Genomic DNA, 18,726 nt, shown 5'->3' with positions numbered 1-18,726 from the left:
AAATTATTAAAAAAACTATTTTAAAAATTATCAAAAAAACTATTTTAAAACAAAAGAGACCTAAAATCAACATTTAGATGTATTAATATTTGAAAAGGTTTCAGAAATAGAAAATTAAATATCAGTTTTGAACCAATAAGTCTTAGGCAACTAACAATTAATTGTTTAGTGATTAGATATAGGTACATAATTATTGTTTTTGCATAAAAAAATTAGAAAATCTCACGAACTGATAACTTTACGTATAAAGAATGCTTAATAGAAAAAAGTAGTTAACGAAATACAAAATTTTTCAGAGTTTCTACTAATATTCAGATATTTTGGCCTCTAATTTTTCAATTGCCCTCTAGAACACATCACAACCTTACATGATTGTAATGAATTGATTTTAAATATGCAATAAAATATTTCATTTAAAAAAATTGACATGGAATACTTTGTAAGATTGTAAATAATTTCAAAATGTGGAAACTGATCATGGTTATGATCCCGCAAATTTTCAAATTGATATCTCAATGGACAGAGGAGGCACGAATTTTTATCATACTACTCAATAGCCCTGTATAGATATAAGAATTGGGTATCTAAATTTTGGCGGAGGAACGGTAGCTGAATGATGGGTTAGAACAGAGACCTCTTAACACCTTATCTGTTTTGAATTAAAAATTTCCCAAAAAATGTTAATCTAAGCTGAAACCAGGGCTTATAAGTAACATATTTCACTGTGCCGCATATGAAAGAATTTCGAATCATTATAGTTTGAAAAAAAAGGTAAAAAGTATGTGAACAACAATTTGTAGATTCTGCCTACTATAAAACAACCGCTATAAAAATTTCATTAGCTACTAATATGAATTTCTGCATCAAGTTTTACTTGTACTCGTTATTTTTTATTGCAATGCTTTGTATACCGTGATAAATAAGATGTTTTAACAGTTACGACCAATATTTTTTTTTAAATACATGCATTTAAAATCGTCAGTATATTTATGATAATGAAATTTTATGAATGATAATTCAAGTAATTTGAAAAATATTTAAAAAGGGAAATAAGAGTATAAGGTATATTTCAAACATGAGATCAATATAGGGTTTTTCAACAAAAGGTGATTCCGTCTCTAGGATAGATAGAAAACTGGGAAATATTTGAGGTTTGCTCAGTAAAAATTTTCGTAACGTAACCCGTATTCAAGAATAAAAAATTATACATATTTTTTACGATTTTGCCGCAACTACTGACAACATTGTTTTGAAATTTTATAAGAATATTTTTTTTGAAGCTAATACATCCAATGAATTTTTTTTGTATGTCTGACCTCATAGTGGGCGCAAGTTACACGCTTCATATCAAGTAGTATTGAATATAACTTTTTCAAAATTAGATTTATTAAGCAAAATTTCAAATCAACTTGAACAACATTTACACTAAAAAGATACTCTTGATAAAACTCGATACTGGGTACCGAATATTCGAAAATTATGAAGTAATAACCGATTCTGATATAAAATATTAATAAAGTTATTAATTATCATTATTAATTGGTAAGCATTATGTGAATTGAAATTTTTCTACGTAAATGAAACCCTGTCGATAAAAGGGATGCATTTATATGGAAATAGGGACTGGGGGCTTCCGTTTCTTGTAACGTTTCACAAAAGTCCAGTGTAGTGAATATAGGTTCTTGTTTTTTTTAGTTAAATAAGTATGGGCACTTTTTTTCCATTAAGTTTTGGCTCTATCCGAAATTACGTCTGACGTTTCGAAGCACTCTATTAACCTGCAGCATCAATTTCTTGTTTTTTTTATAAATCGCATTCTACGTATAACGCCAGGAGCATCAATATTATTTATTAATATGAGAAGTAGTATCTTTGGCAAATTTTCTCACACTCTTTGTTGGATCCTAATTAATCTGGCTTATAATTGGTGCTTCTGTACATCCATTGCTATCACTATTTCCACTGCTCTTTTTCTTTCACAATGTTTAACAAAATCTTCTCACTAGCTCTTATTCTCATGACTGACGAGGTTGCTTGCCTTCATAAAAAAGATTAAGTGGAGTAGTTGTTTTATTAGAAAACCAGACGAACTAATACTTCATAGTCACCTATATTTGTTCTGAACTAAATTTTATATCCGACACCCCATAAAATATGGGACTGCAGTAGTAACTGCCGGAACCTAATTGAATACTGCATATACCGAAGTACAAGGTTTCAATGAAGATGAAAAATTCGAAAATTAGGCAGAACTATTTAATTTGAAGTTTCCATCATCTCTCAAGAAGATGTGAACGATGGTAAAAGGTGAGGATTGATTTAAAATGAAAGAAAAGAAAATATACCAACTAGAGGAGTACAATCTTTTACGTTGAGTGTAGAAGCTGGATACATAATTGAAAAAAAAATGGTTCGTTATATGTATGGTATATAAAAGAAGCTCATATCTATATATCAATATTTTCTTCACCAACGTTCCCATTATACAATCGTAAGAAGGATTGTAAAAGGCAATTGGAGCTTGCTCCATCAAATAAAAAATTTAATTCGGCTACGTTTGGCTCCCATGTCCATTTACAAATACTGAACGTGTATCGAGGTAGAAAACATATAACTTTATTTCATTCAAACCCAGAGTAAAATTATTGGCAAAGAATTTTCTACATATCAATTTGAAAAATCTACAATTCAAATAGTTCATTTTGTGAAGTTTAATAATAATGTAGAATAGAAATTTGGGAAATATTTTCCTTTCAAAACTAGTCTTGTGATTTTTCTATGTCACTGTCCGAATTTAACTATTTTGGATAAAAATGTACGTATTCGATCCATATATCCGTATTTTCATTTCAACATACTATGCCACTATATAAATATGATGCATCTTTAGAGTCAAAATGGTCGTACACCACCTGTTCAATTTCATCGTCGCTGTTAAATCTTTTACCTCTCAACCCAGTCTTTAGCTTTGCGAACAAAATTTGTCGGACGGTTCCAGATCAAGGATATATGGTGGGTATTCAATATCTATGAAGCCACATTCGTGTACAGAATCCTTGGAAAGCGGCAAGCGTACACCTCGGATGATTCTACGACGCCTTTATTCGATAATTTTTGACGAACTGCGTCAGTAATTCAGAGTAATATACCACGTCATGGTTGTATTTGATTGTAGCCTTGGTTTTTTGGTGCTTTTCGTGACCGATGCCACTGGGAAGTCTTAAACGGGGGGTGTTCAACCAATGCGTCTTCCCAGTATTGACATATGGCTCGGAAACACTAATATTCACATAAAAAACTGCAAATGGAATAAAAATAGCCTAACAAGTCATGGAAAGGTCTATGTTGGTCACACATTTGAAATGGAAGATAATAGATGGTCGAAGAGAGTACTAGAATGGCTTCCAAGGTATGGAGAATACAGAAAGAAGAGACAATAGCCTACGTGATGAAAGAATAATTGAGAAAATCTAACCAGCTCTCTAAGACCAAGCAAAATAGTCAAGGTTTAGTGAAACTTATGTCAGCAGTGGACGAGATAGGCAGCGAAATGATGATGATATGATATCGTCGTGATTGATAAATCTAACTAATGTGAATTTTTCCATGCGGTACCACAAAAAACCTCGCAAATCATTATTGGAACCAAGTTAATTGAAAATTTGTAAGGTGCCGCTGATTTACAAAGTGTCTTCATGTAATTGGCTAAAGTTTTACCGTTAAAGTTACTTGATGAAATTATCAGAGACTGAAAAGCAATTTCTGTACCAAAGTTTGTCAATCCTAAACCGTCTTGGTTCAATATACGAAACTGAATCGCTGACATTAAAAACTCGATTATTTTTGCTCTTCCACGTGTCACAATTCTCGAAATGCGTCAAATCTGTCAAAGATTCTGCAATATCCATCGAATTTTCAATAATATATTCCTGGATGATATATGATAGGACTTTACTTAAGAGTCCTTGAGAATTTATGATTTCTATATTTTTGCGCTACTAGAATCATGAAATATTCATCCCTTAACTGGTTATAGTGGTATTCAAATAGATGAATTACCAATCAACCTAAAATAATAATCCACTCATTGACATACTATGCAATTCTTCGAGTCTACGAGGTCTAGCTATTAAATAACGAGACGGGTAACGAAAAAGGGTTTTATTATAAAAATTATTCTATATTCGTATGCTCCCCTTCAATATACTCCCCTACCCTCTCCACAAACCTTTCCATACATTTTTTCCTCCGATAGAAGCAGTGCGGAAAATTTTCTTTGGTAAGTGCGTTTTTTGTTTTACCGCTTCCATTGACTCAAATCGGGTTTCTCTCAAAGCAGATCTTTCTCTAACCTTTCTAACCTTTCAAGGGGATCTGAACATACCCGTTAACGCAAGAGCTTTTGATCAGGAAGCAGATTTTTTGGTACCAACTTCGCACAGACTTTTATCACGTGTAATTCTTCTGGTAAAATTTTTCTAACCGTTCCTTTATGGGCGTTTACAGCCTCGGCAATCAACCAGATGCTCATTTGACGATCTTCACTCATAATTTTTTTGATTTTGATCACTGTTTCCAGAGTTGAAATAGTCACAGGGCGACCTGGGCGCTGGTCATCTTCAGTGCTTTCTCGGCCCTCACTAAAACGCTTACATTACTCAAAAACACGCGCACGTGATAGAGAATTTTTTTTTCCAATTTAAAGAGAAATTTGGAAAAAAACACGTTCGTTTCAAACCGCTTCTGCACAAATACTATAATAGCGACGAAATCGTGTTTTGGGACAAGATATGTAGGTACCCAACGCACTACTAGTTTTATACCCCACTCATCTAGAGTGCCCTCTAGGCAAGCAGTCTCGTTATTTAATAGCCAGACCTGGTTCATCATATCTTTTTTCTAAAATAAAACATTGATTTTGCCCATATTTCATACATATTTACACTAATTTTGTTAAAGCTGCGATATAATAAAATATTTCTCAATTTAGAATGCAAAACTCATTTACTTCCAGCTGAAAAGTATTTTTCATATATTCCTCCTGAATAGCCCCAACACAATGCATAATTAACCAGAAGCTTCATTCCCCCTTGTCACTACAACACCCTTTCGTATATCCGATAGGTACGTACAACCCCCATCAAAATTAGATCTCGATAAAACAAACAAACCCTCAATTGGGCCGTCCTCTCACAAGAGGGTGCTTCGTAATCAAATAGTATATGGACCTTCATCGTGTAAACCAGATTACTTTAGGGTTGCGTTAAAATTGAATATGAAAATACGTGCGATGAGGAGAAACACGGACGGAAAAGGCTGGAAACTAAATCGATTGGATTCTATAAGAGGTATTTCATAAAAATTTTCCAATACAAGGTACCGTTTCGTTTCTCTTCTTTATTTTTTGAGACAAAAAACTTAAAAAACCCATAATCTCTAAATTACTGGAAAAAACACGTTCAACCAAGTATTTTAGTCGTTGAAAAGGATCGGCTATTTGTTATGAGAAAATGGAAAAACTATTTTGATGGTGGAATAATATTTGAAATAAATTATAAAGGCATTATTAAATTCGTAATTTTTCATAATACGTCTCTCTAAATTCTTAATCGAAATGTTAATGTAGAACGATTTTATTTGATTGTAGCCTATTCATTTCCTTTTTAAATTAATACTTCATTGTCTGATTGTCTTCATTGTCTTCATTCTGATAAAAAAATGAAAATACGAAAGACAAAAATTGATCTAGAACACACAAATCTGCTCCGTATACATAGAAACAGGTCTAACAGATTTTTACACATCTTGTGTCTAGAGAAAACTGTATAAGTATATCTCTAGCCTGAAAGCAGAAAATAGTCATTCGATAATCAATCTGTAACTCCGGGTTTCCTACATGAACTGTCGGTATAACTTCTAATGTACTCCAGTCGTTTAGATGAAACAGCTTTCCCGTAACTTTGTCAAATTGGCACAATAACGTTCTACGTTGATGTTCTCCAAAGAATCAACTGAATATAGCAATAACTTTACCGGTACAATATTAAAATTCTATGTCGTTGATAATCTACGAGTAAGATCCTTGTTTTTCCATACTGCATTTTTGCTTGTGGGAAAAAATAAAGAAGCCACCTTTTGTCCCCTGTAACGATATGATTTAGAAAGTGCTGGTTGTTTGAATTGTGACCTACAGAAATTCTACACTGCGCATTATTTATTTGGTTTTGTACTCATTGGATAACGTGCAATTCAGCAACGACAGAATTTTGAGTATCACTACACGTCTGAAACGATATGTGAATCATCTCTTTAACTAATAATGTGTCGAAGAAGAACCTAGCTGGCCGCTTAGTGCCGTATTCTGTCCACTATTCATTCAAATGTGGTTGAATCATTGCATTTTCACTGTTATATCAGAAGCGATTATTTGTTATTTGAATATTTCCTGAGTACCATGACATTCCAATAGCAATTTATGAGTTTTTACATTAGTTTGCAAAAGGTCATCGGTGTTTCATATATTTGGGAAATTTTATGTGGGTTTCCAAGCATTTTTATTGCCGTTTACAAAAAAATTCATAACCACATATTACCTGATAATCTGATTGGCTCTGGTCGGTATCTTGTATTTTGTAATTAGATAGTCTGTTATCAATGGTTAAAAAACATTATCCTTCTCCCAATTACTCATTTTTAAATATTGAATCTTTTTTCTTCATCTAATGATATCTTACAACTTTCTAGTGTACTTTTATTGGCATTTAGTGGATAGGTTCGTTTTATTTCGTTATAAATAGAAATTAGCTATGTACTAACAGCACTTCAACGATTTATTCAACAGGATAAATGTCATCGGTAGCTTAAGAACCGAACAAGGATATTAAGACAGCTAAAACTAATATTTTCGATTGATTAATCGTATTAGGTCTATTAAAAATTTATTTTGGAAACAGGATCGGTTTAGGGAGTCAAATAACTGAATAGAAATTAGCTTCTGTTTCTTTAGCAATTTTATTAGAATTCAGCAATATACACCGTTATAGTCAAATCACCATTTTTGAATGTTTTAAACAAAAAAAATCGTCATACTTGAATTTCCGGACAAGTGGATCTCTTGTCATATTCAAGTTGATGAAACTTTTTATGATTATCTTTTGAAATTGACACTTTCAAGGCTTATAATTATAAAAATCGAAATAGTTATTTGGAGGAACAATTATTTTAAACTCGGTTGAAATAATTTTCCAACGTACTAGCAACACTTGAATATCTGGAAGTGTCTAGAAAGCTGAGAAACTTGATAATGATGTATATGGAAAATTCTAAAGCTTAAGTGACCCATTCAAGATCTATAAAGAGTCGAGGCAAGGTAATGGACTATAAGCAACACTGTTTATACCTACTCTTCACTTTGTCATTAAGCATAGTGAACATATTGTACAATATTTAACAAATCGACAAAAATATGTGGTATCGCACTAATAACAAGAAGTACAATTAGACTGATGGAGTTGAAATACATAGAAGAAAAAGCGAGAGAGGTCGGACTCATAATCAATGGAAGTAAAATACTGTATATGATCGCTTCAGGGGATAAAACATTTTAACTTACTTACTGTAGAATAGAACAGAACTCTTAAGAAAATAGCAACGTTCAAGTACCATGAGAATCTGATAACAATTCAAATTGCTCGACATCCATCAAGGAGCAAATAAAAGCTGGACCCTACTGAAAAGCCAATATTTAAACCGCACCTTTGAATCTCATACGGGGTTAAAATTTGGACGCTGATAGAGTGCGACAAAGAAAGATTGAGGATATTCAGTGAAAATCCATCAGGAAAATTCATGGAAATAAGCGAAATCCTACAAAACCAAGACATTATTTGTTTCATCAAAGCTGGAAGAATCCAATGGTTTGCACATATTCATTCACGAGTACCAAAAGTTTTGACTGTGGAAATATACCAGTAAAACAAAGAAATTGGTGGAGTACAGGAAGGTGCTCCAAGTCAATGGACTAATCCAACAGCGAATAAAACCTGGACCCCACTGAAAAGCCAATATCTAATCCGTAACTCCAAAATGCAGATCTACAAATTGTTTATTTTCCCAATAAACTCAAATTTAGATGTTGATAGAGTGCGACAAAGAAAGATTGAGGATATTCGAAAGAAAATCTATCAGAAAAATTTATGGAAATAAACAAACTCCTACAAAATCAAGATATTGGTTTGCACATATTCATTCACGACTGCCAAATAAGTTTTGAATGTTAAAGTAAACCAGGAAAACAAAGAGGCTATGAATGAGATAGTTGGACAATGGCACGTATGATATCCGAAATTTGTGAAGTATAGGATGGTGCTCCAAGTCAAGGGACTAATCAAAAAGCGAATAAAAACCGGACCCTACTGAAAATCCAGAATCTAAACAGTACCTCCAAAATGCAGAACTACAAATTGTTTTGTTTCAGAAAAGCTGTGACTACGTATCAAGGAAACAAAAAGGCTAAAAATGAGATAATTGGCTTCAAGTCAAGGAACTAAATTATATGAAGGCTCATTGTTGATGCACCCGAGGTCCATTGTTGAGAAGCCCAAAGTCCAAACAGAGCTACGTTGTTAGGTAATAGAAATAATTTTTAAATCGTTCAATTACTTAAATCTTCGAACCATTTGATTAGAGCCCACACTAAATTTCTAGTCAGAATAATGCGCCATATTGCATCATATTTGTTAATAACATATAAAACAGTGATGTATGCTGTATCTATCCCTAATTAGAAATTCCGCTAGTCACTTTCAAATACATTAAAATGTTTATTAAATTCCGATTGAAAATAGATTTTAAACCATTTATTTCCAATAAATTGAGACACAAGAACTCTTATAACTTTTTTAACTTAACTATTATTTGCAAGGGAAATTCCACGATTTAACCGAGTTATAATTACAAACGATATAATAGCTCTGTTCGCGGTAGATATCCTGAACATGTTCTGTTACCAGATTTATGCACAGTTTGAATTTATGCGTTCGCGGTGGTAATAAAACATGTTCAGGATTTAAAATTCCGTGTTCATGGAGCACAGATTTCTAATTCCGATCGCGTTCTGAATACGTCCAATGTATTCTCGGACAGTAATTTTTAATCTGGCGCATGTGCATTCTTCCTTCTTGTGATATTTACCACGAAATAACCTCTAACCTATGTGATTATTGTATTTAAAAAAACGTGGTAGTTGACTTACAAACATCAAAAATAAACCTTTCGCCAGTTAATTATATACATTTTATTCTTCAAGCTAGTTTTGAAATAAAATTATAATTTTAGATGTTCATATATTGTTCGTGTAGATATGTATGTTCAGAATATGTTCTGAACGAAGAATGCGTATTTAACACGTCCGGAAAATATTCAGAATATATTCGGAAGTGCGCAAATTATATACCAATAGCGAAGCTACTCATTATATTCTAGTACATTTGAATATTCTTGAATATATTTTTTTCTCTTGTCTTCCCACTATCGACTCAATTCAAAATTAATAATTCCTAATTAAACATTCCTAATAATAAAAACTAGATATTTTCCAACAGAAAAAATCCAACTTTTCAATTATCAATTCGAAAATATTAATATCGAGAATACCATGGACAATATTTCATGAATGGTGAATGATAACTATTATTCTAATTATAGAGAACTCACCTTTTGCAGATCCGTAGCCTAAACAGATCCCTAGGAACATCGACATCAACAGTAGTCTCTTTATTGGCATTTTCACAGTCAATAACATATCAAGCACAATAAAAGTTATCAACACGGATATTCGCTATTATTCTCGATACGGTTATCACACATAACTCGCTTGTCGGTCAAAGTATGCAGCGTTTTCTTTATCTGAAAACAGAAATATATATTAGTTTTTGGGGTGAAAGCATAAATCAATTCGTTGATATAAAGGACTACCAGAAAGTAATGTCGCTTTTCAATATAAAATTGAAACGAGTATATTTTATTACGTATTATATAGTACGAGAGAACACGTCAATATTGCAACACGAATTTCTTTTTTGAATTTACTGACATTATAGTGTGTTGGTGTCATTTATTTTAAACCCATGTATTAAATCACCGTACGTTTTCGAAGCAGATCAAATTTGATACTGATATAAGACTTTAAGGAATTTGAGCTACTTTATGCACAATTTTTTACATCATGGGTTACAGTGGGAAGTGAAAATAAATTGTAAATATGTCAGATGTGGAGTAAAAAGATCAGTTCCTCTAGTCATCAAACAAAGTTATGAAGTTAAACATAAATTATCGTTCACTCAACATACATTTTCTCATTTATATTACTTTAGTCGTCTATTTTGTTTAAACGAACAGTTCATATTTATCGAATTTGCAATTTTTTCAATATAATATATTTTAATATCTTTGTTCCTTAGCTCAGTACATCTCAATTTTTTTCTCAATCGAAGTTTGATATATTTCCATAAGGTAAGCAATAATCATTCCGTAGGACGTCGTTAATATCGATTCGAACAGATTCATCGCAGATTGGTTACTTTGTACCATGTGGTTGAATCGCAAACGCTTTTAAAATATGAAGTGTTGCCTGCTCCTCCATTATGTTATGGCGAATTTATGGAATTTTGCAACCGCTTTCACCGTTGTTTCTGCTTTCGAGTGCTTTCATGTTAGATAAGTGAACCTGTGTATCAATACCAACGTTGAATGATTGACTTTCAGTTGGAATGCACGTTCCATCATATACAACGAGGAACATCGTATGTACTCTCACACGCAAGACGCTTTTTTTAGTAGCGTCGCTATTTTGGATACTGCGTGCTACTTTCGGTATGCGTACGTCAAGAAATATACGTGGGTGCACGTTCTAAACCTAAAGGTTGTCGCTAGATATCGATATATCATTCACTACTCGTATTCTACCTATAATGCTCTGTGGATAGTCCGAATTTATTTTAATTACACCGTATTCATCAGATCTTTTACTATCTATTAGTTTTTCCATGGATTATGATTGTTTAAAGTCATGTGACTGCACTGATTCTCCAATTGATACTATAATTTGATCACGGTATATTATTTCTTATCTTGGGGATATTAATCTATTTCAAATATTTCATTGCCTATGTAAATGTCGAAAAGCTCAATATTTATCTTGTTAATTAATGTTTGTTCACTGTGCCGAACCTACTGCCAAATATTCCTTACCTATGTAAAACTACATTAAATTGATAGATAGGTTAACATATTTCTTGGTGTTTATATAAATAAAAAGTAAAAGATAAATAAATTTTTTATATATAAGTTTTTACAACTTTTGTCTTTAAATATTGACAATTTTTTGACTATAAAGCATTTCTCCCTCTATAATATTACGTATATTATTTTCTCTATCTCTATGTGGAAAATCGGTATTCATTTTTTTCAAGATACTATAGTCAATTTTATGAAAAAGAGAGTAATAAAATAATCAAGCATTCGTCCAAGGTTGTTTTACGGAATTTCCTCGAATGTATGACATGTCTCTGCTTCTACTTCTCCCCTCAACACGTTGTTGTCTAATATTGTTGCTCTTTCTAATATATAGGAGCTAGAGAGATCGAAATTACCTATTCTGAACCCACAGAACTTTCTTCTTTGGTATTAACGAACTACAAAAATATCGTGAAAATTCTTGGTTGCAACTCAACCCTTGCGAACCTTAGAAACTTACAGCATACGGACATGGTTTTTTGCTATCCATTTCACACTGAATTACAGATTATGTTTTATATATACTCAGGTTTTGAGATAGATAAATAAAATCAAAAATTTATACTTGATATGGCTTTATTGTTTTCCAAAATATTAAGATCCTTACACTTTTGCATGCTTTTAAACCAATGTCCAAGCATTTGTTGCATTCCGATTGAGTTGCCTCCAAAACATGTGATTTGAACGCATTAACTGCTCCTTCAGGTATGGAAAAACGCAAGTTATTTTTGATATGCGGGAACAAGAATTAATTGGTGCGGCGGATGACCCATGACCATGACCATGACCTAACCTAACCTAACCTAACCTTCAATGAGAAAATGGCATGAGAAGAAAAAGAAGATGTTGTATTCTACGATTGGTTTCCCTGATTTTTTCCAACACTTCTGGTAAACAAATGCTCGTGTAACATTTAGAATTCACCGTTCTATGTTGCTCTAATGAAGTGGTGGCGACAATTCTAAATATTCAGAAAAAGCATGCGACTATTTAAGTTTCGAGTGTATATGCATAGATTCATGATTTGTCGCGCTTATAGACTTCTTTAGAAGGACCGCCATTGATTTTTTCAGCATTTATTCGTACAAATCGACACAAGTTGTTTTTGAGCGATTGTCAGTTTACGCACAACATCGATGTTTTCTGGCACAACAGTCGATTTTGGAGGATCTCCATGAAATTAATCCTGCGAAGTGCGACCACGATTGAATTTGGAAAACCAGCAAAACACGGTGACTTGAGGTGGTGCGTTATCACCAACAGTCGCAACCAGTTGATCAGCACATTGGTGTTGATTCAGTTCACATCGAATATGATGGAAAAGCATCATACGAATAAGTTCGCGATTTATTTTCATTCCGTTACCAAGATGAACGTTTTAAGTATGTACAAATAATTCAAATAGCACACGTATGAGTAAGTTCTCCATTGAAAATGTCAAAATTAATGATGGCAATATCAAATTTGACATATTCACATCATTGATGCCATATCTCGAAACTTAGTAGCAACCCTCGTAATTGTGTAGAATTCACAATAATCTTCAAATATCTCGATCTCAAAGTTTGAAATAAACTCACAAATAACAATTGAATTATTAACATGAACCTCTGATCCCTCTTAATATTTCCATCGAATTCATAATTATATGAAATTAAAATTAACTATCATATAAATCTTCAATATTTCGTTAAAATCGAGAGATGAGTCCAATAATAACAAATCAACTAACTAAATTAAATACAGACATCGTCTGTGAGCACTGAAATATTTGTTTGAAATACTAAAACTTGATCCTGAAAGAAAGAGGAAACAAAAAGTTCCAATTCCAAAACTCGTAATTACATGTGAGCTCTCAAATTTCTAATAAAAATATTATGTAACGCATAATTAACTTGTTTAAATACATCGCTTACTCCTAGAGAGAGAAAAAAGTTTATATACAAGCAAAATTATTAGAGCATGAAGGTTTTACGGATAATAGTACAGAACAAGTGTCATTATTCAGAAAAAGAGAGTGAAGAATTCTTGAATGAAAGAATAACTGTTTTTATAGCAAACGTAAGCGACAGCGAAACAAGAATCTTAAGCCATCCTAAAACAACACGTGGTTCTATTTCTGATGGCAACTCTTGTACAATTACGTGAAATACATAGACATTATCCAAACATACAGTCTATTCTTATTTTGAAATAAATCTGGATAGAAACTTATCTTTATTATAGATAAAATTTCCTTGATAATTGAATTACATATTTATTGTTATTTTAAGCTCTTTATATCATTGATATTTTTAAAGGTCTAGTTCTCATAACGCACATTTTTTATAGGTTTCATTTTTAATATAAAATTGTTCCACTTCATGGTATGGGTACTATAATAAGAGAAATATCTAGTGAAATTCCATAAATATTTTTCTTTGAAGACATAAAAGCCATTCCCGCCAATTTACAGCGTTAATTGCATTGCAAGTTCATATTTTTGAATAACGTTTATTGTTGTCAAAGCTCAAAATCATGTCATGCTTTTGAAGAGAGAAAAAGTCAATCCTATCAAAAATATAAATGTGAAATGAGACCCAAGTTATATTATGATATGCATTGGTTGTTGACTTCAACGAGAAAAGAAGTGAGATCTAAATGGGTCAGTCCTGAAATTTATTTATAACAACAAAGAATATCATTTCTTCTTATAACTTAGGTTGATATATTGCAGCCTAAGGTTTGACTTGGCCAGTTCTCATATACGAATTATTATGTTCGATGGCTAGTTTCTACCAGCAAGTCAAATTTTCTGAATAATAAAATGGGAACCGACAAGAAACAAGTTTAGAACTTGTGGAGGTTTTAATATATGAGTGCTTATGAGCGCTAAATATCAATACTAAATCCAAGTTAATAACGGATTAAATATAAAATTGAATTATACTCTTAGTTATAAGTAATAAAAAGAAAATATTTGGATGAAAAAAATTTGTTACTGCTGTAACATAAGTTAAGTGTTACTAATAGAAACAATTAAGTTAAAAATTATAATAAAACGATAACAATTTACCAGTTTCTGATTTATTTCTTCGTATTAACCTAATTATCAAGCTACATTCCAAATTTGAACTTTCTAGGTCATCTGGAACTGCGTTAGAGTTTTGATGATGATGTTAGGTCAGAAGATTTTTGAACCTTAATATCAAAATAACCGTTTGAGATGTGTTCATGAAATTTGGAACACATATGTCTGTCGCAAGTTTCAATATATTAACGAAATTTGACACGTTTCTGTTAAATAGTTTTCGAGAAAGGAGGGGGTCAAAAGTGGATCAAAATGGTTCATGTAATATCTCACACGGTGCTGCTCGCCAGTTCTGTAACTTGAACTTAGCTTGACTCACTACCGCGTGTCTAGATGTCTACGAAACTTCACAGGTCACTATGTGAAATAATATTTTTCCATTTTAGTACTCCTAACAATCAAAATTGTCAATTACTATTGATTTAGACATTGATTTAGACAATAAGTGACAACATAGATTCTATTTTCTTTTCGTAGATGCAAAAATTAATCGTTTCAGCATAAAATCTATCCATGAAATCGAAATAAAATCATAAAGCCACTGCAGAGATTACTGATTACTGCATCAAACCACGACTATGTTTGGCGACAAATTCCTTGAAGAAGTCGGAAGTAGAAATGAGAAAACAAAATCATTAGGATCATACTGTACAAACTATATTGTATTGCTAAATTTTTGATAATGAATTACAATATTCTAAACCCATTCGGTGATACTCAGTTTGAATCATAATCATTATTACATAGATGAATCAAAAACTTAAATATGTAACAATTGAAGATTGTAGTTTCATTATTCTTATCTATATATGATCTTTAAAAGGTAAATATCAAAATCAATCATATTTTTTTCCTTACTTTTTGTGTATCACGCATTTATAGGGAGAACGGTCAATAAGGAAATATAATAATAAGAACATTTAATTTGGGTGTAACTACCGCGCTAATGTCTTTGAAACATGTAGTATAACGTAAGCAATTCAAAGTAAGGGTGTCATTCTTTTTTATGTTGTCTTCTCAAGTATAGGTATCAACATTTATCTTTCAGATCCTTTTCTTCAAAATTTTCCTCCTGATATGTTTGTATTTTTTCATAATTGAAAATCAAATCTACTGAAAATTTCCCATATAGTGTTACATTTCACAAAATTTTAGTAGTCACACCTATGCATTCAGCTATAGACTTGATATTATTTTGGCGTCGCGACGATCCCATTGAATATCCATTCAATGAGAATAATAGGGTAAACGTGGTATCAAGGCGACGAAATCGTATCATGTTGTTAAATACGACTCTACATTTTGTGTCCGGCAAAGCGACGCCTTCCTTATTTTGTCGACGCCTAGACGGCGTCGGCGAGTTTCGTCTAAACATGAATGGATGAAGTTGCTTAAATTGCACTTGACACAATTCTCAAATTCTGCATACAATAAATGGTAAGATGAATATGTTCGTAACTACTATGAAGGGATATAAAATACATTGGGAATATGTTATTTGGAATATTATAGAAATCCAAAAAGTAAATTTACCATAAGATTTTCATAAATGAACTGCAATTTGTCGAAATCATTCAATTGTACCCAAATCTTCCATGAATTATAATAACAACCATAACTAAAATACTAAGGGCAAAAGTAGAATACTAAGAATAGTATGATATTGTCATAAAAACCCCGTTGTAGACACCTCTGTCTCTCTATTATTTGCTAGCTTTGCTTCAAAGCCTCTCCACTAAGTCAAATCGAATCCTATTATTTTTCTCTCGGTGTTGATGAGAACATAACAGTTCTATAAGATGTGTAACCTTTATTATATTGAATAGAACCAGTAGCGTCTGTGTTGTATCTATGATAATCGATTTTTGAATGCCTTGCGATTAGGGCTACAAGAATATTTGCATCCCCGCTGCTTAGCTGCAATATTTCTGCCATCTAGCTGGAAAAGTTTGACTCATTAAACGAGATCTATGCCTCTTTATTTTTCTTCTTTCCCACAGTTTCAAGTATTACCCAATCTATGAGTAAGAGCTCTGTCAGCCTTCAACCTTGGCCAGCTCCTCGGAAATTTCATTGCCCTTGATTCCCCTATATCTAAGGTTTCAAAATATCCCTACCACCCCATCTCTAGTTGGTTCATTAAGTGATTTGTGGAATTCCAAAATTGGCTTTGATTCGGTGGTCATGTTTTGCAATGTAATTAGTGCCACTGGGCTGTATTTACAGATATGTACAACAATGCAGTAGGCTGACCCCCGGTGAGTGTGACCACTAGCTCATTCTAGATAACAAGAGTGGAAATTATTCATAACGAACAAAGGAATGAAGCAAGAGGACTGCTCAAACCTATAGTTCATAATTAGCATGGAAAATACAGCAAGAATTTTAGAAAGACAATGGATTTAGAGTAACATAATATGTGTATACCCAAAATATCATACTAATAGAGAATTCCAAGATCATAATTTATTGAACGTATGCTCTACAGAAACATGAAAAATTGAAAACATAAATTGATATAAGTGAAACAAAAGTCAAATGATAAAAGAAATTGGGAAATACCAATATTATAAAGAAATGGAATATGAGGTCAATACTTGATGAAGAGTATCGTTCATTGAAGTTGTATTAGAGGGTTAGTACTTATGTTTGAGGATAAAGATACTAGAAACAAGGATCGAACGTATGAGTTTTTCAAGACGAGCCAAATCTAACAAAAGTTATTCGCGCACGAAGCATATCGAAGCAAATGGTCGCCTGTCGGAATAAGTGGACATGTCGTCACCGTTCGATTAGAGCAATATGGAACGGTCAACTCTGAATGATACATTATCTTTCGTTTACCAGAAGTATTCGAAAAAATCAGGAAAACCATTCGCAGAAGACGAATCATTCTCCACTACGACAATGCTAGCTCTCACACATCAGCTCAAACAAAAAACTGTTTTGGACAGTCAAAACATCGAATTGATGGGTCATCCACCGTTAGTCCTTGTTTGGCACCCAATGATTTCTTTTTATTCCGGAATATCAAAAAAAAACGAGGTCTACGTTTTTTCACAGCTGAAAAAGCGGTTGATGCGTTTAAATAATATGCTTTGGAGGTACCATAATCGGAATGGAAAAATACTACGAGAATCATTCGAACGATTAATCTTAATCTGAGAAAGGAGAATATTATTAAATATTTGTTTTCATTTGTCTATCTCAAGCTGTAGCGGCCCGCGTATACCGAATAAAACAAAAAATTTTGGGAAAAAGTGTCGGAATGATAAGAACTATAACTTATTGGATAATTAGAAGATGAGAAAGAAAGAAATTTGAAAATTAAATAACCTAAAAATAATATCTGTAAAAACTTAATGTGATAGGATAAAAAATAACGGACAGTGAAACAACTGAAAATTGAGTTGAAGAAACGAAAAGGTAGAAGTTGAAGGAAATAATTGACAAAGTCTGTTGGTGGAAGTCAGTTGGTGGGGGTTATTGTAAATTGAAATACCAGTGATGAGTATTTACTTAAAAATACGAGGAATATCCACAAAGTGAGTTTCGTTACCACCTGTCTTTGAAATTATATGGTAATGTGTTTTCCAGCTCGTCGTCATCGTTGACCACCAAAGTAAAAAAGAGATGAAAGTTGCTACGGTTGAAGTCTAGGCTGTCCACATGATGATCAAATACCTCCCAAATTCCTGTAGTAGTTTTTATTTTGTCACAATCATACTTTCTGATAGTAATTCTGGGCGCTTCTTCTGTATTTTTCGGCGCAATTTCAAGTGCCTTGATTATTTGGTCTTGTGGTGAGAAATCAATAATACATTTTCTGTTCCAACAAACAGTTTTTTGAGTGTCAAAATTTGCTTAGCCTCAATTATCGATTCAGTTTTTGAATTTGTGGTCAGGAAACTTCATGAAATGATCAGGTATCATTACAACATTAATATAATATTAAAGATATGCGGAATGAATTCATTATAAATAGTTTCTATTAAAAATTTAATCGCTATATAGTTTCACTCTTATATTCGTGATTATAAAAAAAATAAATTTAGTAGATATTTGAAATTCTATAAATCATAAAAATATTGAAAGGTGATATAATCACTTCGTGAACCAATATATAACACAGATAATATCGAATTTCCATTTTAAATAATAATTAGGAAGGAAAATCAAGTTATACCTGAACAAATTCACTCATGAATGTGAAATTTGATCGTTGTTGGAATACAAAATATAATTTTAGTATCAAGCCGACAAACAATTACGAAATCGACCTGGTAAAGATCTATAACAATATGTTAACTCGGTAAAAATGTTGAAATGCGTCATTCTCAACAGTGCATTGAAAAGTAATA

The 18,726-nt window shown here is 32.4% G+C and overlaps 1 protein-coding gene across 2 annotated transcripts in view; it reads right to left on the bottom strand.

The window, feature by feature from the left end:
• LOC130902024 (mucin-2) overlaps positions 1-18,726 on the bottom strand; it is a 551,276-nt gene that overhangs the window by 484,500 nt on the left and 48,050 nt on the right. For both annotated transcript variants that reach the window (XM_057813821.1, XM_057813822.1), the window contains exon 2: positions 9,715-9,906. In XM_057813821.1, coding sequence (XP_057669804.1) covers positions 9,715-9,802 — 88 coding nt within the window. In that variant the 5' untranslated portion in view covers positions 9,803-9,906. The remainder of the gene's footprint in view (positions 1-9,714; positions 9,907-18,726) is intronic.

Source organism: Diorhabda carinulata, chromosome X (assembly GCF_026250575.1).
Source record: "Diorhabda carinulata isolate Delta chromosome X, icDioCari1.1, whole genome shotgun sequence".
In the NCBI taxonomy this organism is placed as follows: domain Eukaryota; kingdom Metazoa; phylum Arthropoda; class Insecta; order Coleoptera; family Chrysomelidae; genus Diorhabda; species Diorhabda carinulata.
Note: the sequence above shows the minus strand (reverse complement) of the source record. Positions and strands in the feature narration are given on the sequence as shown.